Source organism: Pteropus medius, unplaced genomic scaffold, assembly GCF_902729225.1.
Source record: "Pteropus medius unplaced genomic scaffold, Ma_sr-lr_union100, whole genome shotgun sequence".
Lineage (NCBI taxonomy): Eukaryota > Metazoa > Chordata > Mammalia > Chiroptera > Pteropodidae > Pteropus > Pteropus medius.
In genome coordinates, this window is record NW_024352783.1 from 4,659,091 (window position 1) to 4,683,001 (window position 23,911).

At 39.8% G+C, this 23,911-nt stretch overlaps 1 protein-coding gene and 1 pseudogene across 3 annotated transcripts in view; one reads left to right on the forward strand and one right to left on the reverse strand.

Moving 5' to 3' along the window:
* The first annotated feature begins 1,795 nt into the window (after positions 1–1,795).
* Positions 1,796–23,911, forward strand: part of ARHGAP44 (Rho GTPase activating protein 44) — a 175,414-nt gene continuing 153,298 nt past the window's right edge. For 2 of the 3 annotated variants that reach the window (XM_039847384.1, XM_039847385.1), the window contains exon 1: positions 2,096–2,227. In XM_039847384.1, the coding sequence (XP_039703318.1) occupies positions 2,175–2,227 (53 nt within the window). In that variant the 5' untranslated portion in view covers positions 2,096–2,174. Of the gene's footprint in view, positions 2,228–23,911 lie in introns of all 3 variants that reach the window. The other variant, XM_039847386.1, reaches the window with a different exon arrangement.
* LOC120589756 (synaptophysin-like protein 1) lies at positions 11,621–12,325 on the reverse strand (annotated as a pseudogene).

Below are 23,911 nucleotides of genomic sequence, written 5' to 3' on the forward strand. Positions count from 1 at the left end.
CTATACTGTTCCGCACAGCAGCCTCTATACACATGTGGCTAGTAAGCATTTAAAATGTGTCTAGGATGAGAAACCAAAATTTTAATTTAATTTTATTTTAATTAATTTAATTTTTAATAGCCACATGTGGTTGGTGACTACTTTATTGGACAGTGCAGTTCTATACCTTATCGGAGATAGGGTTGCTAAAAGTCATACAGTGCCTTTAATGTCTCTTTCTCTCTCTCTCTCTCTACATATATATATATATACATATATATGTATATATATGTATATATATATATATATATATATGTAAACAATGCTGTGCCTTGGATTTTTTAAAAAAATCTCAAAATGGAAACAATTTCAGTTCATATAAAAATTATATTTGGTAGCTGAAGGAAACTGGACTTTGGGTGGTGAACACACAATAGAATATACAGATGTCAAATGATAATGTACACCTGAAAATTATATGATTTTATTAACCAATGTTACCCAATAAGCTTAATTTAAAAAAAAATTGACATTTAGGCATAGCACAGTTGGTTAAAAACAAATAATGCTTTCGTTTATTAATTGGCTAGAGCTCCATGACCTAATAAGCAGAGGCTAAATCCACAATTAATTAAAGATTTCATGTTCATTCAGCCAAGACATGCCTCAAACCATCTTTTGTTCAGCTGGCCAGCAGGATACTTGCAGCCATATTTAGGACATCTTGCAACTATAATCAACATATGCAAAATATCCCATTTCAAAAAAGTTCTTTCATTTATCAGATTAGAAATTCTGTTGTAGAAATAGCATTTTTCCCTATTATGCTAACTATAATCATATTTGTAGTAAATGAATATAACATAATGTATTATGTAGACATTTGTTACTTGATTATTGGTAATTTAACAAATAGTTCTCTATCTTTGCTACCTATTGGGCAGTATTATTTCTCTATTAGAGTTGAGGAAACTGAAGCATAGACATGTTGTGCTTTTTTTCTTAAGGTTATACAATTGGTATTTGGAATTCTAATATATGAACTTATATCTGTTTGATCCGAAGCCCCTAGCATCCAACAATACTGCTCTTACTTGAAAGATAATGATAAAACCTAATTTGAGTCACCTGTCTTTTCCTAAGCACCGAATCTGCAGAAAGTTACAATCCTTTTTCAAAGAGCCAATTGATACCAGTGGGATACTGTTGTGTAGGACACTCCAGACCTGCTACAGCTGATGCCCCTTGGTCTCCTGGGGTGGAAGAGACATGTGATTAGCTATGAGACTGGAATCTAAGTCATTCAAGAAATTTGTCCTAGTCAAATTAGGCCCGTATATGCGATGCTGCTATCATTATATCCTTCTGTATTGACTTCTGGTTACCTATTGGGTTTGGTAAAAATTAAGACTCAAACTTCGGGGATGCATGCTATACTTGGTTTAAAATCTGCCCGTCAACCCCTGTACCCCACGCTTAACCCTGCACCTCAACATAAATCAGGTGACCTTATGCAATTTCATGAGTACCTTCTAGTATAAATCTTCCTCTTGTGAATCCAAAACAGCAATGCCTCCTGTTCACTTGTAATACAACGAAAGACAGATAAATGCTCATTTTATTTGCTGTTGTATTCTTGGTTCTATGTTGTTATTTTTAAAGCAGATAACATTTCCCTTTCTAGGATGTTAAAGTTCAAAGGCCTTGGCGACGCTGCTTTCTCCCACCACTGCACTCCATTGTGCTTGCAAAGTTTGGACGGAGGAAAGGTGGGCGCCGGGGCTCGAAACTACAAGTCCCAGAATGCACGGCTCCCTGCGCACAGGCGCAGCGGGGACCACCCGGCCAGCGGGCCAGCCAGCCTGCGGAGACTCCCGGGTCTCCGCGCGGGACTGGGGCTGGGGGCGGACAGCCGGGGCGGACCTGGCCGGCGCCGAAGGCGACCCTGGGCATTATTATGAAGTCGCCGCGGAGCGCATGAGGAGGATGCGGCAGCAGGCGCCGCGGCAGGAGGAGGAATAGGCGGTGGTGCCCTCGAGAGGGAACCGCGCGCGGGCCAGAAGGCTCCTGGAGGCACCGCAGTACCGCCGCCGTCGCCCGGGGAGGCTCCGCACGAGAGCCATGTAACCCTGCGGCGAGCTCCGGGCTGCTCCGTCCTTCCCCAACTCCCGGGCTAGCGCGGTAGCGGGGCCAAGATGAAGAAGCAGTTCAATCGCATGCGCCAGCTGGCCAACCAGACGGTGGGCAGGTAGGTCACCCGCTGGCAGCCGCGGGCCGGTGCGCGCCTGCTAGGCTGCATTCGCCGGGGCGTGCAGGTGATGGATCCCGCCCGGCCTCCTGTCCTCCTTCCTTCCCTCCCCGCCGTTGCTCTCCCTGCGCTGGCTGGCCCCCTCGGGGCGTCGCTCGCAGACGCGACCCCTCCTCTATGAACTTCTTAGATACTGGAGCCCTTCTCATGCTCTGTCTGCTGTTACCGGGCTCTGGTTGTCAAGCGCAAAGTGTGACGCATCCTTTACCTGCGTCCCCAGCTGCCCCTTCACCTCGTCCTCTCCGCCTTTCCCTGGGGCTCCCTTTTCCCTTTGCCAGCATAGCTTCCTGGAAACAGGTGTTTGCTCTGAATGTGCTGGAGGCAACCGAACCGCAGTCGCTCTCAGAAGAGTCCTCCCCTGTGCCGAGTTCAGGGCTTCTCAGGGGTCCAGGGCAAGTGTTGGGCCTGGTCGGCTTGGCAGAGCTGAATCTCCCTCCTGCTGTGTTTGTTCTGGGGCTGTGCCTGTACGAGGTTCTGGATCTCTTTCCTGGCTGGGTTTGTTAAGGCGTTATGTGGTGGGGAGAGGATCTGAAGGGGTGGGGGGCATGGGGGCAGGGAAGGTGCTGGTGGAATGGCGCTGCTGTGGCTGCTGTCGGCTTGGTCCTAAGATTGTTGTCAGTGGAGGGAGAGAGGCTGCAGAAAGGCCCAATTCCTCAGGCAGACGAGATAAGCAGAGGATCACAGCCAGGTAGGGGAGGACACAGCCCCCACAGTCAGAATGAGCTAGGCCCTAGGAAGCTGCAAGACCCAGCCCACTGTCATCACGGTGAAAATGGGCTACATCTGGGCTAGTGTCTCCAGGAGCGGCTTTGCGGCTTGCCAACATCTATTAATGTTACATAAGGATTCTGGTGGGTCTCTTCCAAAGCTAGACATGCTCTGAACACAGGATTGTTCGGTAGAGGGGATTTTTCATGGAATTTCTGCCCCTGAGGAAGGATTTCCATTGCTGTTGTGGCGAAGGAATTCAGGTGTGCAGTTCTAAAGCCAGTGGAAAGCAGAGAACCTAGTCTTGGGTGCAATTCAAGTGCAAGCTCAACACCTCGAGAGCTCTCCACTAGCTTTACTAAGAAACTAAATACCTTTCTTGGGGGGGAAGTGGAGCCTGAACAGGCATCTGGTTTAGTGGGGGTGGGGACATCCATAGGGAAATAGGGGACACTGAACTACCATGTAAGCATACTGCCCTAATTACAGTGGGCATTTGAGGGCAGGGCACGCTGTGGTCTTATGCTTCCAGGGACTCCAGATGGCTTCCAAATAACGATGTCTAAAATTGACTTGGATTCATTTTCCTTTCCCGAACACATGTGCTGTAACATGAGGGAGAATTTATGAATAGCAGAGTCAGATTAGCCCAGGTTTCTGGCATGGTCTTGCCACAGATATAGCCTCACGTGGGCTGTCTTTTGATATATTGGATGCTGAAATATTGTTTTTCTGTATTGGTTGTTTAGCAGGTGACAGTCAAGCTAACCTGTATTAACGTCTTGACTTATGCATCACCCTGCAGGCTGGCATCAGTCATCAAATCAGACCAACCAAGTGATCAGTAGGCCCCTGACTGTAGACTTGGATTGCCGGTCCCTCTTGGTCTTGGGGTTTCAGTTCAGTGCTTGAATCTAAATGTTAGAATGTGTTTATGCTTCCTCCCTGTCCCCCTGAAACACAACTCTTTGTCCTTTTTCATGACTCGTTTATGAAACGAGGTGGTAAGATTTGTGACTCTTGGGCATAAAATCTTATTTTTCACCCTTATCTATGAAGGGAATGACAAAGGGAGAGGGGAAATTGGGTTTCAGAAGGTGGTCTTTCTGAAAGCACATTCTTGGACATTCAAACAGCTGGTCACCAACAGGTACTTTGTACTTGCTTTGGAACTCTGATGAATGCTGGCTTGTCGATGAATTCTGTCTCTTAATTAGATGACATCTGTTGTGTCATGGGCCACGTATATGACTGATACACATTAGTTCACTATTGTGTATCACTCATATACATGCATTTTAATGACATTCAGAGTGACCCTTCTAAAGCAAAAATCAGTTCATGTTACCTTGTTGTTTAAAAGCTTCCAATGGCATCTCATTTACACGTAGTGTCCCAAATCTTTCCAATGTCCTACAAGACCATACCTGACTTGATCCCTCTTTGTCTTTCCATACTCATTCTGTTTCACCTGCTTCTCATTCGTTCACTGTTCTCCAGCCACAGTGGCCTTCCCTGCCCCAAGCACACCAAGCTCATTTCCATCTGCGGCTTTATTCTTGCTATTTCCCCATTTTCCTTGTCTGGCTGAGGTTATGCTCTTCCCATATGCCTCATCCTTATCACTCAGCTCTTAGCTCAAGGGTCTTTGAGAGACTATCCCTTCCCTATTCATTCTCTAGCCCATTGTCCTGTTATGTTTTGTCATATTACTCACCACTCTTTGAAATACCCTTATTTTTCATTTTTTGTTTTCTTGTCTGTTTATCCCCAATAGAATGTATTGATCACTGTTGGATACTCAGTATATATACCACAATGCCTTATAGACAGCTGGTGCTCAAGTCATGTTTATTGACAAGATTAAAATAATTTACTGTAGAGTCCACATGGATAAATAAAAATGGCAGCATTTACTTTTATTGAGAACGTAGTGAGGCATGATCCTAATGTTTCTTTTCTAAATCAGTAGAAGCAACAGGTTTGGAAGTTTGAAATTTAGGTGTGGAATTGGTAGATCACTTTATGGATTTGCTTTTGCATGTCTTTGGATTCTTATCCTTGTGTGTCTTTGAAGTGAGGACTTTCCTCTTTTTGAGGGAAGACAGAGAGATGGGCTTCAGAGTTTTTTGTGCTCATAGCTCCTCTTCCAGCTCGCCTTCCACAAGTTGCAGGTTCTGGAGTTTTGCATATAAAACTGCTCGGGATGGGTTCCAATCACTGTAACAGGGGAATTGCTGTGCTTGAATGTACTCTGTAGAATTCCAAAAATTCTCTTAGAATCTGTATTCTAAAGGCATACTATGGTTATATTGTAATTTTTATCCTTATTATTTATCTTTTCCACTAGATTTTAAGCTCCTGTGGTCAGGGGTAACTGCCCTAATGCCTGACGTATAGCAGGTTCTCTGAAATTCTTGGGCGCCTGAATGAATGAGTGAGCAAAAGATCCATGTATCATAGATAGGGAAGTGGTTTGAAGTAGTTCAAAGATGAGAGAAGATCCTGACACAGTGCCTCTTTCATTCAAGATGGGATTGGGGGTTCAGAGGAGTGAAGCACAGCTGTACCACTAGGCTTTGGAAGGACAGAGCAAGATTTAAGATAGGAATTAGTTCATGCCTGATTTATGATGCCATTACTTTTTCTTTTTACCTTCCAGAGAATCTGTTGATTGCTGGGGTGAGAAGCACTCTGAAAGGCATTGAGTAGTTTTCTTGGAAGCGAGTGGCATTTGGTTTGTGTTGGGTGGACTAAAGTCCTGTGCTGGAATTTAGAGACCTTCTAAGTGAAAGAGAAAATGGTAGTGAAATCAGCACCTTGTTCTGGTGAGGAAGATATTGTTTTCAGTCTGCACAAAGGAGGTCACAGCAGCCCTCACCGCAGAGGGCTATTATGAGGTTAAAGGGAACCTGGCTTACATCAAGTGCTTGACCAATGGTTAGTGAAGTTCATTGTCATTTTCTTCTTCTGCTTGCCCATTGAATCCAAAAATGTTGATCGCCTAAGTTGCAAGGGCTTCCTAGAAACTGATTCCAACAGCCACTGCCCAGTGATGGCTGTAAATGGGCTCTGTGCTCTTGTGCAAAAATGAGTACTATTCAGAGTGTCTGAGGTTAGGCAATGAGCTATAGAAGTGTGAAAGGGGGAGCAGGGCTGGTTGGGTTGGATTATTTGGTTTTAGAGGCTATGTATTGGAGGGTAGAAGACAAAATTTTGTCCAGAGTCATTTTTCATTTCTAGATTGCTCAGCATGCGAATGAGCTTGGTTTCTAGTGCATAGCTTGGTTGGGTATCATTGCTGCTTTGCAGCTTTCAGGATGCAACTACAGGATCCAGGTGCTGGCCAGTAGGACCGAGATAGATGCTGAGGATACAGCAGCCTCTAGGAGTGCTAGTACTGCCGGCATTTTTGCTCAGGTCAAAGCAACTGAAGTCACTGAGGATCTTTTCCTTAAAGTTTCTCTGAGGCCCTACTCTGCCCATCAGCAGGCCTCTTACGAGCCAAGACCTAGTCTGTAGTATATCAGGGAAAAGTCAGAACCAAGTCTACATTAGTCATCAGACTGCTTCATTCCCACCTGTCTCCCTGACTGTGCGTTGAACCTATCACACCGACATAGACCCTGCCATGTCTTCCTGTTAGCCCAGCAGTACCGGGCAGTACCGGGCAGACCCAAGCCTATCCCCCAAGGAGCACCATGAACATTTATTAGGTCTCAGCGTGAAGTTTTTTGTTTTGTTTTGTTTTGTTTTTTGTATTAGAGTTGTATGGAAGTTATGTCTTGCCACCTGCTATGGTATATATATGTGAGAGATAACAGAATGTACTCACCCATTGATGAATGGGCTAGCAAATCTGGAGAGAATATTTTTTGCTCCTATTTTCTAAGCTCCTTACTGTGCAGATCTGCCAGCTTTCAGCCTTCTGCTGGGCTATACTCAGCAGTGAGCCTGAGGCTGCCTGAATTTCCTGCAGAATTCTGTTATCCCAGACCTGCAAGTCATTGTGAGGGAGCCATTCTCTCCAACAGCAATTAATGACTTTCCCTCCCACTTTGCCTCCACCAAAGAAATTTATCAGTATTGATTAGTATTTTTTTATGATTGGTGATAGGCCATTTTTTCTTCCTCTAGAAAAAGTGAATCAGTAGCTATGTGAGTAAAACAGTAATTTAATTTATAATTGTACTATTTAGAGGGGATTAGTAAGCATCCCTTTTATTAATAATCAAGAACAGGTTATTTCAAATGCTATATCTATAACAACAGCAAATAGTACAGTTATGCTTCAGCTCTGTGTGGAGTTAATTGTAGGTCAGACAGAAAAGTTGAGAGGAGAGAGCAGGATAGTTCAGGCTCTCCTGCTGGATGCAGAGAATCTAAGCTGGCCCCTGGAAACCCACTGCCTTTGGGAAGTGCGTGCCTGTCTAGCAATTTAAAACTATCCTTTCTGTCCAGAAAGCAGATGTTTTTGCTTTCGTTTTCCAACTTTAGAGTTTATTTTTAGGATAAATGTTTATTTTCCCACAGAATTCAATTTACTTTTTTTAACTTTCTTTTTAGTTACATAAGTGGTATTTGTTTATTGTAGAAAAGTTATAAACTTATGGATGGACAAAAAGAAAAAAAAATCACTAATAATCTCATTACCTAGAGACCACGGTTCATATTTTGGATATAGTCTTCTAAGTTTTTAATAGGTATCAGTGTTATTTGAAAAGAAATAGAGACCATGCCATGTATGCTATTTCACAGCATGCTTTTTTCCTTCATATTATATCTGGAATCCATCCCATTGTCAATAACTGTACCTCTATAGCATAATTTTTCAAGGCTATGTAATATTCCATTATAGTCACCAATTACCTTTTGCTAATCATGTAGCAGATATTTCTCACTGGTTTGCTTATCTAGGATGAAGTTTTAGAAGTGGAATTGCTGGGTTAAGGAGTATTTGAGTTTTTAAGACTGTGTGAGCGTATATTTTATATATATATATAAAAAAAAACGTGTATTTCCATCCTCAGTAGAATTTCTTCTCCCTAACCCTATGAGCAACTAATATTACAACTTCGTTAATCGCATGAATGAAAACAAAAACTCCTTTCTCTTTTAATTTCTAGTGTGATTGAGCATTCGTAATGTTTATTGGACATTTGTTGCCTCTTCTGAATTGCCTGCATATGTCTTTGCCCCACTTTTTTAAAGTAACGTTTATAACTGTTTTCTTATTGATTTTTAGGGAACTTTTAATAAGCATACATGTGCTTTGTCACTTACCACGTATGACTTCCTGTAGTTTTTTTGCCTTTTTCGTTTCATGCCTGTAATAAAATTTTGTGATCTATCAATTTATGGTTTGCACTTAAATGTTATTCTTAGGAACATTGTTCCCAGCCCAAGATTACATAAATATTCATACATTTTGATTAACATTTATATAATTTCATTTTACCATCAAATCTTTATCAGTCATTAATTTTGGTATGGTATAATTTGTCACATTTAGAGTTTTTTTTAAGTCAAACAGTTACCCTACTATCAAATTGAATAATGTAATCCATACCCGCTGTATTGAAATGTCATTATCACATATTAAATTTCAGCTACTTGTTAAAACATTTCATCTGCTTTGTATCTATTTCTAGAATTTCTGGTTTGTTCTCTTGAACTGTCTGTCAGTTCTGGCAGGAATTTGAGGTGGGCTCAGCTGCTCAGGTGAGCAGCAGTGGATTGGTGTGTCCCATGCTTTGGGTAGGAGTTGCATGGAGTCAGTCTGGGCCCCTCATCCCAGCTTCATCCCGGACAACTCTTTCTCTTGGCATTAGAAATCATCAGATTTGCCTAAGGATCTTGCTGCGTCTTACCTACAACTAATCTACAAATTGCTCCCTTGTCAAAGAGAGCTGATTAAGTTTTCTTGTCTATTCTTATTTGTTTATTCTTCTTCAGCATTTTTGAAAATACATATTAACATGGGGGAAATGGACACTTTTACAACACTGAGTATAATGAGAATTATTTTTACCTGGCAATAGGATATGTTTACTAAAGTCTGTTTATGATCCTATAAACTAGTTTTTGTCCATTTAGGTCCTGCATAATTTTATTTTTAGGTAATTTGTCACTGTCATTACGGTAGCCTTAATGATTGGAATCTTTTGTTAAATTATATTTTCTTATTCTTTGTTGCTGGACTATAAGAAAGTTATTGACTTTTATATAACTCTTAACAACTACCTTCATAAACTATCTCATTACTTTTAAATACTTTTTAAAGAGTTGAGTGTATTGGATTTTCTAGGTAGACAATCACATTTTCTGCAAATAATAATTTTGCTTCTTCTTATTCAGTATTTATAATTATTTTGTCTAATTGCATTGTCTACGACTTGTAGAACCATGTTAAAATATGTGGCAGTATGTGAGCATCTATGTCTCTTATTATCCTCCATGGAAACACATAATAATGTGTTTGAGAGATTTTGATTTTTAATCACGTTACATATTGCATAATTTTATTATTTTACTTTGAGGTTTTTTTTGGCATTAAAGCTACATTTGATTAACTATATTATCATGATCTTTAAAGATAATCATGTTTTTCTCCATTTATTAATAATTCAATAATTTATGCCATAAATATTTATTTAATACTTAATATGTTCCAGGCAGTGTTTTCTGTGCTAAGGATACATCAGTGATAGAATTCCTCTGCATGAGGAACTTATGTTTTAGGTTCTTGAACCTCAATAGATTTTCTAATATTGAGCTCTCCTTGTTTTCCTGTAATCAGTCTGACTTGAGTATTTTTTTTTTTTTTATTCTGCTAGATTTAATTTACTGGTGTTTTATTTAGGATTCTGGTATTCAGTATTTATCAATGAGAGCATCTAATTTTTTTCTTTTGCTATACCTGTCAAGTTTTGATAACAGTGTAAAATTAATTGTCCATTTCCTACATTTTTTATGCAATGGTGAGATAAGGAATTACTAGTTCTTTGAAGGTTGAAAACTACTTTTTCAGGACTTTATTTGGAAGTGGCTTTGACAGTTTTCCCAATTTCTTAATGGTTCCTAGACTATATTTTCTATAATTTCCTGAGTCATTTAAGTAGCAATTTATAAAAAAATATTCATTTTATTATGATTTTAAAATTTAATAGAATCTAATTTTTAGTATGTAGTTGTATTTTCTTTACATCCTAATTGGCATTTCTCTCTCTCTTTGTACCATAACTAGCTTTGCCAGAGGATTTTCTTCTCCACATTTTGTAGAATCAGCTTTTAGGTTTTTTTTTCCAATAATTTTTTTCTTATTAGCTTCTTTTATTTCTTTTAACTTCTTTATTAAGTTGGTTGCATAAAAGATATACATTCTCATATTGACAATACTTGTCATGAACAAAATCAGCAAAAATAAAGCAATAGCAAGAGATGCTTCACACATAAACAATCATGTGGTAAAAAGAGGAAGTCTGGCCCTGTACAACAAAAACATTAGGAAGCAAAATCTGAATAAGCCCTATATTCAGAATATTTCTAAATGTGTGTGCAAAGACGGTACACCCATAATATAGCTCACTTAGTCTCCTTGTTTATAATACATAATTCCTTAATCATTCATTTGCAAAATAAGAATAAACATTAAGAAACATAAAATCTAAATCTCATTTATTTTTACATCAGTGCTAAACTCAAAATAGCAATGTCATTGAATCTAAGTGTTAAATGTTTCAAAAAGAAAAGGCAATCTTAATTTTTTTTAACCCTATGAATAAGGTCTGCAAAAAAAAAAGGTGGATTATTTTACTCTCTTGCAAGGAGACTAGATCTCAGCTTGCACTTAAGTGGCATGAGCAACAAAGGACGGCAAACAAATGTCACTAAGAGTAACGCCTGTACATATCAAAATATCTAGTTGAATCATGTTCTTTCTACTTACATAGCCAAGTCAGCATAATGAAAGCTTAAATCTCATGAGACAGAATTACTAAATTAACTATATGTCTATTAGAAATTTTTAATCCCCATTCCCCAGTTTTAGCACACTTATTACGTATTCTAGGTCATTTAGAAAAACAGAAATAAAACATATACCTAATACCTAGTCTTTGCAATTAAAAATTTTTCATAACATATAAACAATGTTCAGATGTAAATTCTGAACTAAATATGTTTTTTTCTAAATAAAATTTAGGTTATCAAAGCTTTCTTAAACAGACAGGTACAAACTTACAGTTGTGTATATTTCAAATAGAGATTTTCTTCCTATTATGATGTGATGATACAACTCCTGAGTGAAGATATGTGTTAAGGCTTAAGGTGTAAACACTTTGGAAAGCAAACAACTTAGTGAAGAAATTATCATTCATTTAAAAGTGTGTTTCATCTCATAATAGGCCCCTGAATTTTCAAATTTACATGTGAGAATACATTGGCATCTTAAATTTCTAGGAAAGGCACCAACTTTATGTTAAAAAGCAGCCAAATTTTAAGCCCACTAATTTGCTGAAAAAGCCAGTACTTTTATTAGATACAAATAATCCTTCTCAAGATGTTGGCAACAGGTCATAGTTTAGATGTATATTTTATACATTGTACTTCTCCTTTTAATTATATTCAGGTAGAAGGTGGAATTCTTCCTAGGCTCTGGGAAGCAGAAGTTTTTGATGGACTGTGTAGGCTGGTCTCCTTGTACAACAAATCTTTCATTTCCTCCCAAAGTATCATATTTAGAGAGTCAAAGATCACAGACATTTAGGGATCACAGACATGTAGTCACAGAGCCAAAAGAACACATCACTCCTTGATGATTACAAGATGCAAGTTTCTGGACAATATTGTGACCAGTAGCTATTTCAGTATCTGCAAGAGCTTTAGCCCAGGCTGAAATGTTCACCAACCACAAGAAAGTGGCAACAAGAGTAACAATGAAGCCAACCAGGGTAAGTTTTCAACTATCTGGATACAGGTTTGTGTAACCAACATAGAGCAGAAGAGCAGCAATGCAGTACAGGAAGACAAAGATTGTAAGTAACAGAATTGCACAGAAGAAGAGTAATCTTTGATAAGGACATGACTTTTCCAACTTGTATCACACACATTTACATCTGTAAGTGCCTGAAACAATGCTTGATTCAACTTGAATGGACAGCTAGAAGTAGCTGTAATTGTTTTATTGTTAGGAACTTTATAACAACTCACTAGAATTTCTGTTTTGCCCTTAAAACTTCCACAGGTGGCAAAAAAGAAGGTAGAAACAATCCACCTGATGAAGCTCAGAGGCTCCTTGAGCAGATTGAGGTTGAGTTGGAGGGAGGACATCCTCTGAGGGGGAGAAGGGAGAGACAGTCAGGATAGCAGGGCAAAGGAGGAGGACGACCAAAGAGGCACAGAAGCCCAGCGGGCAGGTGAGGAAGGGCAGGCAGGGCGGGCTGGCGAGGGGAGCTCTTTCTCATTAGCTCTTGATCAGTGTATTTTTCTATTTGTAGTAACTTCTGCTTTTTAAATTTTTAAATAAAAAAAATTAATTCCTCCAGATTTCCTTGGGCTTGTTTTATTCTTTTCCTAGTCTTTAGTCTTTCATGATGTATTAGTCAGGATAGGTTAGTCTCTGCAGTGGTAACACATGAACTCGAACCTCAGTGGCTTAACATAAGCAAAAGTTTATTTTAAGCTCCTATGAAATGGAATGTGAACCAGGGGACTCCCAAGGACAGCACTCCTCCATGGATTCACCAGTATCCACCCTGCCACCCCCGCCCCCTTCCCATTCTCAATATATGGCTTTCAGTCACAGATAAGGTGAAGAGAGGATGTAGAGATGGCATATAGGCTCTTAAATGCCTGGGGCGGGAATTTTACAAATGTCACCTCTATTCATATTTCATTGGTTAGGAATAGTCACAAAGCTCCCCTGGATATAACTGGAGATGGGGAGGGGGAGCCTCTACCAGTTGCCAAACCAGGAATGTTACCTCTCCCTTCCCTACTGCCTGTCTTGGAAAGCATTCTTGCACTCCTGCTCACTGCATTTCCCTCTTCTCCATTATGCAGCTATGACAAGGTCATTCTTTGTCTCTATAATGGGAGGGTGGCCATAGCTTCTCATAGATTCTTCAGAGGGAAGTATCTTTAGGATAATAAACTTTTCTCCTGCTGACATACACTGTCTCTCATGTCAAAATTAGTCTTTGATATATGGGTGTGTGTATATATATTTATATATTTATATTTTCTTTTTTCTTTTTTTTCAATTCCTTCCTATAGCGGGGAGAGGAGTAATGAAAACAAATTCTTATTCCACCACACTGGAATGACATCTGCCTTATGGGATCATTGCCAGGGTTAAATAAGATAATATTCTTAGCATAACCCCTGGGAAATAACAAGTACTAAATCAATTACAGTTATTACCACTTTCCCTTGCTGTGCTGAAAGTCTCTTTGACGTGGCACATTCACTTCGATCTTATTTATATTCCTAAGTACCTAAAAATTATAGCTTGGAACTGATACCCATATGTCTTATTTTCTCAGATCAAACTCAATTTTTCTATGTTTAGTCACAAACATGAAACATCTTGAGATATCAGTAATATTGATGGCCCCACTCATTTAAAATCCATTGTGACTAGTAGTTATTATATTACTTAGGATGGTCTAGGTTATTCTGCAGTAACAAAAATCCTTAAAATCTCGGTGGCTTATACTGCTGGCTGATGGAGGCTGAGAATAGCCCTTCACAGGCCCACACTTGAACCTGCTCCTTAGGTATCTCTGTGATGGTACAGGCAGTAAATGAGTGTGTGGTGAATTGTACACTGGCTCCTAAGGTTTATTTGAAGTGACCTGTCAGTTCTACTTAAATTTCATTGGCTAAAGCAAATCATCTGACCATACCTCACTTCAGACGGGGCAGGGAAAGGCAGCCTTTCATGGACCTGGAAGGAGGAGAACCACAAAAACCACAGCTGTGTCACTTATAGCCAAGCACTGGGCTATGTACTTTATAGGCGTTATTTTTATTGACTCATTGCAATATCTATATGAATTGGGTGCTGCTTATAGGCCCATTTTACAAATGGGGAATGGAGGATGTAGAAGTCGCAGACCAAGAAAGGGGCAGGGCCAGATCTGAGCTGGGCCCTAAGTAGGTCCAGCACAGGCAAATGCTCTCCCTAACGTGGATCTCTGCAGCCTTAGGGCCTCTCGAGTTACTTCAGTTTAGGTGGTTTTAGAATGCTAATTAACTGTTCCTGACTTGTATAAAAATAAAAATGTCACATTTTTTTAAGGTAATCAAATATCTTGTATGTAGCCTTAACCACAAAGAACATACAATAAAATTTCTGTCAATAGCAAATTCTTTACTTTTCCCTTATTGTAGTTTCACCAGAATGGGTAGGAGGGTGCCCATTGAAAGTGTTTTTTTTTTAGCTCTATGCTCTATGTTTAAAAGTAGCAGTTTCTATATCTGCAAAAGCCTCCATAGACTTCTACATAACTTATTAACCAAATAGAGACCTTAAAAAAAAACAAAAAAAGAATACGAAAGGCAGGCAGAGCTTTGAGCTGTCTCCTTATGTGCACCTTGGTGATTGCAAATAGGTACACTTGCTTCATTGTTACAGCTGCCCATTGTCAAGTGTGTCCAGTGACAGACACTTGTGCAGTACTGTACAGACATGCCTGTTTAATTCTCACAGCAACTCTTTAAGAGTCGGTCCAGATCTTTTCCCCCATTTTCTGCTTAAGTCTCAGATCAGGTGAGAGAATTGTTGCTGCTTGTTGCACAGTTGGTAAGGGAAGTAGTTGAGATTTGCTCCCAGGTCTGCTGGCTCTGACATTGATGCTCTGCATTACAATACTTTGATGACTCAAAGTAGTAGGGGAAAATGGACAACTTTTAAGTGTCTATCTAATATTAGTGGCATGATTAAGTAAGTTCTGGCACATCTATACAGTTGTAATGATCTTAGTGTTTTCATAACATTCAGAAAAATTAAGAACTTGAGAGAAATGTTTAAGATAAGGAAATAGGATACAGAAGTGCAAGTGCATACAAAGTTGAGATTGTACACTATTTTTAAAAAATGCCCAGCAAAGACTGGAAGGAAATCCAGAAAGATTGGAAGGTTCAGCATGTGATGTTTATCTTTCGGTAAGAGAGTAATTAATCAGAATAATTTGAATTCTTGCTGCTTCTGCTTTTTAAATTTTTTAAAATGCTTTAAAATAAACATGTATTTTGTAAAATCAAAAACAAACAAAGCCAGCCAAACTAAAAACCCTGCCAGAGGGGGCACATGTAAAATGTAGCTGGAATTTCTTATAATGATATTTTAAATTTAGGGCCCTGAAAGGTCTAGAAAAAAATGTTTGAAGTTCTCTTGAGCCTCAGTTTCAAACATGGGAAACGTCTTCATGCTCTCAAAAAGACATGATGTAAGGTCTCATTTTATAGAATGAAATAGTTTGCTATTAGGAAGTGATATACTAATAACTTTTCAGGGTTGCTAATTTTAAAGACATATAACATTTTGAAACTTGGTCTGCATGACTTGGAACTGAGGACTTGTGGTTCCAGTGACCAGTTAGGGTTCTCTGGTTGCAGCAGCAGACGTAGACTCTGGCTAATCTAAGCAAAAAAGAAGATTTGAGAAAGATGGAGTTGGCTCACAAAAATCAAAGGAATTACTAGGTAGTGCCCTGCTGCAGCACGACAGGGCAGCCTCTTCACAAGGGTTGCTTGCCAGTCGTTTTGTGTCATTGGGTCCCTTGGGTAATTCCGTCACTGGAGAGTGTCTGGTTTAGTTTGGGTCTTGTGGCCCAACGATCTTTTAGGGACAATGGAAGAGTAGGAATTTCTATGGATTGCAAGTCCACAGAGACTGCAGCGGGGGGAGGCAGTTCCCAAAAGGAAAATCAGAGGCTTTTGCCCAAAAAATGGGGAAGGGGTGATGGCCATTCAACATACCCAGATGCTGCCCAAACTCTTTGATGTCAAAGATTCTACCTTGATCAGTTTACCAGGGATCTGTGAATTTAGCAGTGATCTCCAGAATATGTTTCCTGATATTGAGAGGAGTCATTTCTCAACCCTACATATCCAATTACGATGAATCTATCTCTGAATTGTATTTGATCTATGTCTTCTTTTTCATTTCTCATTCTTATCATCTGTTTCTCTACCCTTGACCATTACAGTGCCCTCATTATTTGTATTCTTGCCTTGAATCTCTTCTCTGACTTTCTGCAACACAGGCAAGACTATATTTTTGAATACATGGAAAGAAGAATGTTATTTTCCTTCTTTATCGAGCACGGGGAGAATCCAGAAACTGTGGAAAATGCAGTATACTATAGACTCATCTTAGAAATTTATAATTGATCTTTATATCTAAGGCTCTAACTGCAGTAAGGAAAGCTGTTGATCACTTTTATCACTGAGACTGCTCGTAATTATAGTAAATAATGTCAATTCAGAATGGTTTCAAGAATAAAGAAACTATTTCAGATTACAGGTTGTTCAAAGGTAGGGAGAGTCCAGGTGCCTTGTGATCTTTCTCTCCATTTTTCTATGCTTTGCTTTCATCTATGTGTTGGCTTTTCTCTCCAACTGGCTTTTTTCATGGTCAAAATACAGCTGCCAGCAGCAACTGAGGTAATTTGCTTCCATGTTTGTAAACCAAAAAGGAGACAAGAGCAGAGGTGTTATGGTCTGAACGTTTGTATCTCCGCCCCCCAAATTCAGATGTGGAAATTCTAATCCCCAAGGTAATGATATTAGGATGTGGGACCTTTAGGAGGTGATTAGGTCACGAGGGCATTGTCCTCATGTATGGGATTAGTGCCTTATATAACCGGCCCTAGAAAGTGCCCTTGCCCTTTCCACCGTGTGAGGGCACCATTGAGAAGGCACTGTTGTGAACCAGAAAGCAGGCCCTCACCATGTTGGCTGGCACCTTAATCTTGGACTTCCCAGACTCAGAACTGTGAGAAATAAATTTCCGTTTTTTAAAAGCCACGTGAATGCCTTTAAGGTTTCGCAGCTCAAATGGGCTAAGAGGAGCAGCCCAAATGATCCTAATCATGGAATCAGCACCCTTTCCTCTAGTTTAAGCTAATTTATTTCATGTATTTACCATTGACCATTAATATGTTGGAGGGAAGGGATGTGGTGGGCTGATTAAGCTGCATCTTTGACCTGGCCACTGGCCGGGGAGGTAGGATTATGATGACTGGCTTAGAGCCATCAAGGCCCTTTCAGGAGTTGGAGTGGGGAAAGCCTCTTCTAAGTCAGGAGTCTTTCATGGAGGAGGGATGGATACCTAGACAAAATAAAAATTCTGTTCAGAAGGAAGGAGGAGGAAAGCATTATGGGTATATAGTCAGCAGTGTCCATGTTGACTGTAACATGACTGAACCCAGCATTCTGAGTGTGGAGACCATTTTTCATGGATCCCCCAGTCCTCAAACTAGAATTTATAGAATGTATCATCAGGAGTATTAGTCAATGAAGCTCAAATATTACTTTGGATTTTTTTGTCCTTCGATCAAGCAGTTGCTTCTCCTTTCTATTTATCAGGTCCGTTTTTCTGTGTCCCAGAACACTGGTTCACATTGCTGTATTACACTTGGTGTATCCTATTATGTTTACAGTTATGCATACATTACATAACTGTATGCAATGTATGCATAATGTATGCATACAATGTATGCATAACTGTAAACATAATAGGATACATAGCCCTGTAATTCATAGTCTGTAGATCCCCAGCACAGTGTCTGGAATATAGAAGGGACTCAAATTTATTCTCAGAGTTCAATTCAGATGTCACTCCTTCCTGTCTCTCCCACTTTTGCTTCTCCCTTCGTGCATTCTCAGCACTCTGTTCTCTTGTATCACTTATTTCACCCTGCTTTGATTTTTAGTTGCCGTTCTGTTTTTTCACTAGACTGGAAGCGGTGTGTGTTTGCAGGGATCAAGGCTGACTCCTCTGAAACCTGTCTGTGTTGTCCACAGTGCTTTGCAAATAGCAGGAGCAGGTCCTTATCAAAGATGTGGAGATGAGGTTGTATTGCTACTCTAACAGGTGTCAGAATTGATTTTTTAATTGCCTCTAAATTGAGGTTTCCCACACTAAATATTTAACTGTAGGCTCATAATCATGCCTTCATGATCTCCAAGATTTTACTAGCACAAACTATGACACTGCTTTAAAATTAGTCCCTAGTAAATTGTCCGTAATTCCAAAGTATGATTCTCCATTTTGCAAGCCATACCTAGGCCATCACATAGTCTTATATGCTAAGAGGAATGTGTAAGTCATGATAGCTTATTGAGTGAAGAAGTTGTTCATTAAATACATATCCATTGGTCACCTACTGTCACAGTTTGGGTCCCTGGGAATTAGATAATGAGAACAACTTGCAGACTACTGATTAGCGAGTGCCTTTAGCATCAGCACCCATGGAAGGGAGTGAAGAGAAGCCGGTCTTGGCAGAGGGAGAAGTGAAGCTGTGACATCTCAATGAAGGCTTCAGTCAATTCCGTGTTGGGTGCTGGGGCTTGGGTGTCTCTTCAGAGTTGTCTTGAATTGGAGATCAGAGACAGAGCCTTTATACCTCTTCCTTGGTCAGTCATTGGAATTGGACTTCCCCTGGAAGATGGCATGACCTTCAGGCACAACAGTGCCAAAGAGTAGACAGCTGATGGTGATCATCTGGCTGCATCCCTAACAGCTGTGGAATAAGTGTTCCATTCCTGAAAGGGAATCTGGTGTCCACTATTCCTACTATGTGCCAAGTCCTCTGCTAGAAATATGAGTGAGTAAGAAAGCAATTAAACAAGTCATTATAATGAAGGGCTGTATCTTTGATAATAGGTGGGTTGTTCATGGTACCATGAGAACATGTGAGTTTGGTTGGAATGGGATTTGGGAGGAAACCATGTAAGCTGAGACATGAAGGGTGAGGCATTGTTAGTAGGCTAAGGAAACTGGGAATGATGTGTGTGAATGCCAAAAGATGTGGTATGTGGCTCCTTCAAAGAAATAAAATAAGTTCTCTATATTTGGAATATCACTGGGAGTAGGTATGAGGCTCATAAAGAGGATGACCACCTAATTTATTGTTGAAAAAGGACACTTCTAATAGTGCCAGAGAGCTGGAGACAGCAGGTGAAAACCTGAGCAAATTGTATGGTCACCCTATTTATAAGATATGATTCAGCAGGTTTGGATTTTATCCAAGGACCAATGGTGAATTAGTGACCTCTCTCCCATAGTTTTGGGATTATGAACATGGGTTCTGATATCAGATCCCATAAGTTTATACCTTGCTTCCATCAGTTATAAGTTTCAAAGTCACTTAGATTTTCTAAGCCTCAGTTGTCTTATTTGCAAAATAGGGATATTAATAATTTCGTCCCTATGGAATTTTAAATGAATGAATACACATAAAGTGTTTAAAATAGTTTCTTGGGGAATAAACCCTTGGTAAGTGTAAGATGGTGCTGTTATTTTTTTAAATGGTAGTAGTAAGGTCAGATTTGAGTTTTAGAATGATGACTCTGGATGCAGAGTGGAGAGCCAAATGGAGGGGAGCAAGCCTGGTGCAAAGAGACTAGTTAGGAGATGATATTGTTGACTAAGACACTAGGTAGATAATCTATGAGATATGATGGTCATCTAGATCAGATTTGTGGTCAGGAGGAGGTGAGTCATGGAGAGGTTCCAGAGATATTTAAGATTTTGAATCAGGTGACCTTGGTGGAACATGTGGGAGAACAGGAAATAAAGCTACTGATGAAGTTTGGGTTTGAGCAAAGGGTGGACAGTCACGCTATGGTGAACTTCTCTTGCTTGAGAAGGAGCCTGTGAAAAATGCAGCTGGGATAGGGTCTGCAGCTTGGGAGAGAGATCTAGGAGATTACTGAGTTATCTTATCAGCAGGTGGACAAAATTGAAGCATTGAAATGTGGAGAGCTCTGAGAATTGAGGAGGGCTGAAGAAGGGTCTGAGGTTGTGTTAGGAAGTACTAGATGGTATGGAAACAAAGGGAATACACTGGTAGCTTCCATTTGAGCTTACAGGGATAGTGTTATGCATAAGGGAAAGCCTTCCTCCACCCACTGTGTTAATTTCCTACTACTTCTGTAACAGATTACTACAAACTTAGTGGCTTGAAAAAACAGAAAATCATTTTCTCACTGTTCTAGAGGCCGGAAGTCAGAAATCAAGGCGCAGGCAGGGCCATGCTGTCTATGAAGGCTCTAGGGAGAATCTGTGCCTTCCTATGGCATAATAAAGGACATCTCCTTCTTGTCTTCAGTTTCCAGCACAAAGCTTCAACAATCTTTGGATTTTCTTGAGTGATAGTTGTGCTTTCATATGCTAATGAAGCAACTAATGGCAGGCCGGTAGATAACTTGAAGATGGGAGCTGGTCACCAGAAGGTGCAATCACATGGTTAAAGGGTTAGAACTTTGGGCCAGCCCAACATCCAGGGAGAGGAGGGGAGCTAGAGATGGAGTTCAGCGCTTTGGCCAATGACTTAATTCATCATGCCTACAAAGTGAAACCCCATATAAAATCTGGACACCAAAGCTCAGTAGAGCTTCCCAGTTGGAGGAGGCTGGGAAGGCATTTGAATTCCATAAGGAGAGGTCATGGAAGCCTGGTATCTCTCCCAGTTGCACTGCAGACTTTGCCCTATGCATCTCTTCCATTTCATTGTTCCTGAGTTGTAACCTTTATAGATATACATACACATAAAACTATAATTGTAAAAGTAGAAGTTTCAGTGAGTTCTGGAGTTGTTCTAATGGGTTATTATACCTGAGGAAGTTGTGGGAAGCCCTGAATTTGTAGCCAGCTGAGCAGAATTATGGGTGGCTTATGGGACGCCCAAACTTGTGGCTGACATCTGAGATAGGGGCAGTCTAGTGAAGTACTTTGTCCTTAACCTGTGGGGTCTGTGCTAACTTTGGTTAGTGTCAGAACAGAATCAAATGATAGGACATCTGAATGGTATCAGAGAAAATAGTGTCAGAACTTTCTCTTAGTTTTTCTTGTTGCCAGCAACTCTTGATGTTCCTTGGCTTATAAATACATCCTTTCAATCTCTGCCTCTGTCATCGGACATCATTCTCCCTGTGTCTGTCTCTGTGTCTCTTCTTATAAGGACACCAGTCACATTGGATTAAGGGTCTACCTACTCCAGTACAACCTCATCATAATGAATTACATCTGCAACAACACTATTTCCAACTAAGATCACATTCAAGTTTCCTGTAGTTAGGACTCCATCATACCATCTGTTGTTGGGGGGAGCACAATTCAACTCTCATCACCCATGAAGCACACATTTCTCATTTAACAAACAATATTTATTCTGTTTGCTTTGTTCCAAGCTCAGTGGTGGGGGTCATATAATCTTGCCCTCAAGGAATTTATATTCCAGTAGGGAGGGTAAGACATGAACACACTGCAGATATTTGAATCCAGTTTTTACTAATGCCCTAAGACAGTTTGAAATGTTAAAATTGATTGGGAGTACAGAACAATCACACCTTTAGTAGACAAACCAGGATTTAAGGAGCAAAAGTTTATTTAGGTTGGACTTTGGAAAGAAGCATGGAATTGTGACAGATGAAGATGAGGGAAAAATTTAAATGAAGGTTTAAGATAGCAATGTGCACTACAGCAAATCTGAGATAGTAATCTGGGTCTATATAGAATTTATTCAAAAATAACTTAAATAGATAATGAAACATCTATAGATGGAATGCTATCTGAAACAAATCTAAATACACCAATATGTAGCCATCTCCAAGATACCTGACCCAGGAAAAGAGCAAGATGCAGAAACTTGCATGTGATATTCAACATATTTTCTAAAAGGTGTATGAGAGATGAATAGGCTCCCAAACACACATAGTGCTCATAAATGCATATACCATCTCTGGAAGGATATACAGAATTGCCAACAGTGAGTGCTTCTTGGTGGCTTGGAAGCAGGAGATAGAGTGTGCATTTCCCATTGTATGCACAAAGTAGTCTCAACTCTTTATAAACAAGCTACCACAGTCATGTGTGACATAACAATGTTTTGGTTAACGATGGACTACATAGATAACAGTGGTCCAGTGAGATTATGTTGGAGCTTAAAAATTCCTATCACCTAGTGATCTCGTAGCCATCATAGCATTGTAGTGCAGTGCATTACTCATGTGTTTGAGGTGAGGCTGGTATAGACAAATCTACTGAGCTGTCAGTCTCATAAAAGTATAGCACATAAAGCTGGCAGCAGCCTCATACATCCCTTGTTTACTGTGTCACTTTATTGCATCATTTTCTCTAGTGTTTGATTTAACTTTTGTTATTTTGGACGATAATATGTTGTATAGGCTTCTAGCCTAGGAGCAGCAGGCTATACCGTATAGCCTAGGTATCTAGTGAGTTATACCATTTAGGTTTGTACAAATACACTCTATGATTTTCTCACAATGAGGAAATAGCTTAATGATGCATTTCTCAGAATGTATCCCCATTGCTAAATGGCACGTGACTGTATTCTAACTGACCTTACTTTTGCATTTTGAAATACTTTATTTCTCTTAGCAAAAGTCACAGACTTGGCCATGTTCTGTAGCAGTCCTTATTTATCCAGAGAATTGCTTTTTTCGATCCACTCATTATACAGTGGCAGGTTTCATGCAAGCATACTAGGGTCTTTGGTTAATTGGACCTTAAGCTTCCTTACCTTTTTCTATTGGCGAAGGCTGCAGTCAGGCTAGTCTTCTTAGCACTGCTCTGCTCACTCTTTCTTAACAATATGAATTTGTATAACTAGTAGGACCTGCAGAAATGAGCATTCACGGCTCAGCATGTACAAATACATAGTCACAGGGAGGCAGGTCACCCTCCAACCAAAACCCACCCATGAACAAGTTAATCCCAGAATGCTGCGGGGAGGCTGATGTTTCTCCTGGCCCACGGTAAGTGTTAGTATCAGTATGGAACTGGGACCCACTCAAATTCATTGCCATCTGAGGGTCACTAGCATCTTTGACTTCAGCTCTTTGGTGTCAGATTTTGAGATTTCTTCTCACTATTCAGAGGAGCAGTTGCTTTCATCTCGGAGTTATTGATTGCATTTTGTCTTTTTATTGCTAGCTAAAAGTTTAATTATCTACAGCATTGTTTGTCAGGCTTTCTTAATGCCTCTTTTTGATCTGTGGTGTCAGATTTTAGGATTTCTTCTTGATACTCAGAGGAGCAGTCATTTCCTTCTCCATCGGAGTTATTAATTAATGTTTGGCCTTTTCATTGTTGGCTAAAAAGTTTGATTATCTGTAGAACTGTTTGTCAGGCTATTTTATATCCCTTATTAATAAGCCTAATATTTGTATATTGTCCTCACTGGGGATTTTCAGCCTGTGATATACCCTCCTGAGAGTGGTGAGGGGCATGCTAAGTCACCCAATCCTATCCTTATGAATAAACCTACCAAGCTTGTTTTTGTGACTTTTTGTACCTTGAGCAGATGCATATTAAATTCCTACTTGAATAGAGGCTGGAGTGAAAGACAAGGAAGCTCATGTGTGTACATGTGTATATATGCATATATGTGTGCATATATGTAGCATGTATGTATATACTAATTATTTTTTTATTTCTCTCTAGTACACTCTTCCACCTAGTTACTTTTCTTATTTTCTCTGGCACTTTTATTGTTTTTATCTCCTGCCCTTTATTTTTATATTGACTTGTTCTTTCTCTTTACCTTAAAAAAAAACCCTTCCTTTACTTTTCACAAATCTGAAGTAGTAGATGTTATAACTGTGGTTAACTATTAGGGTCATATTGTTGTGAGAAAACCATTCAACTTCCCTCCTCACTCC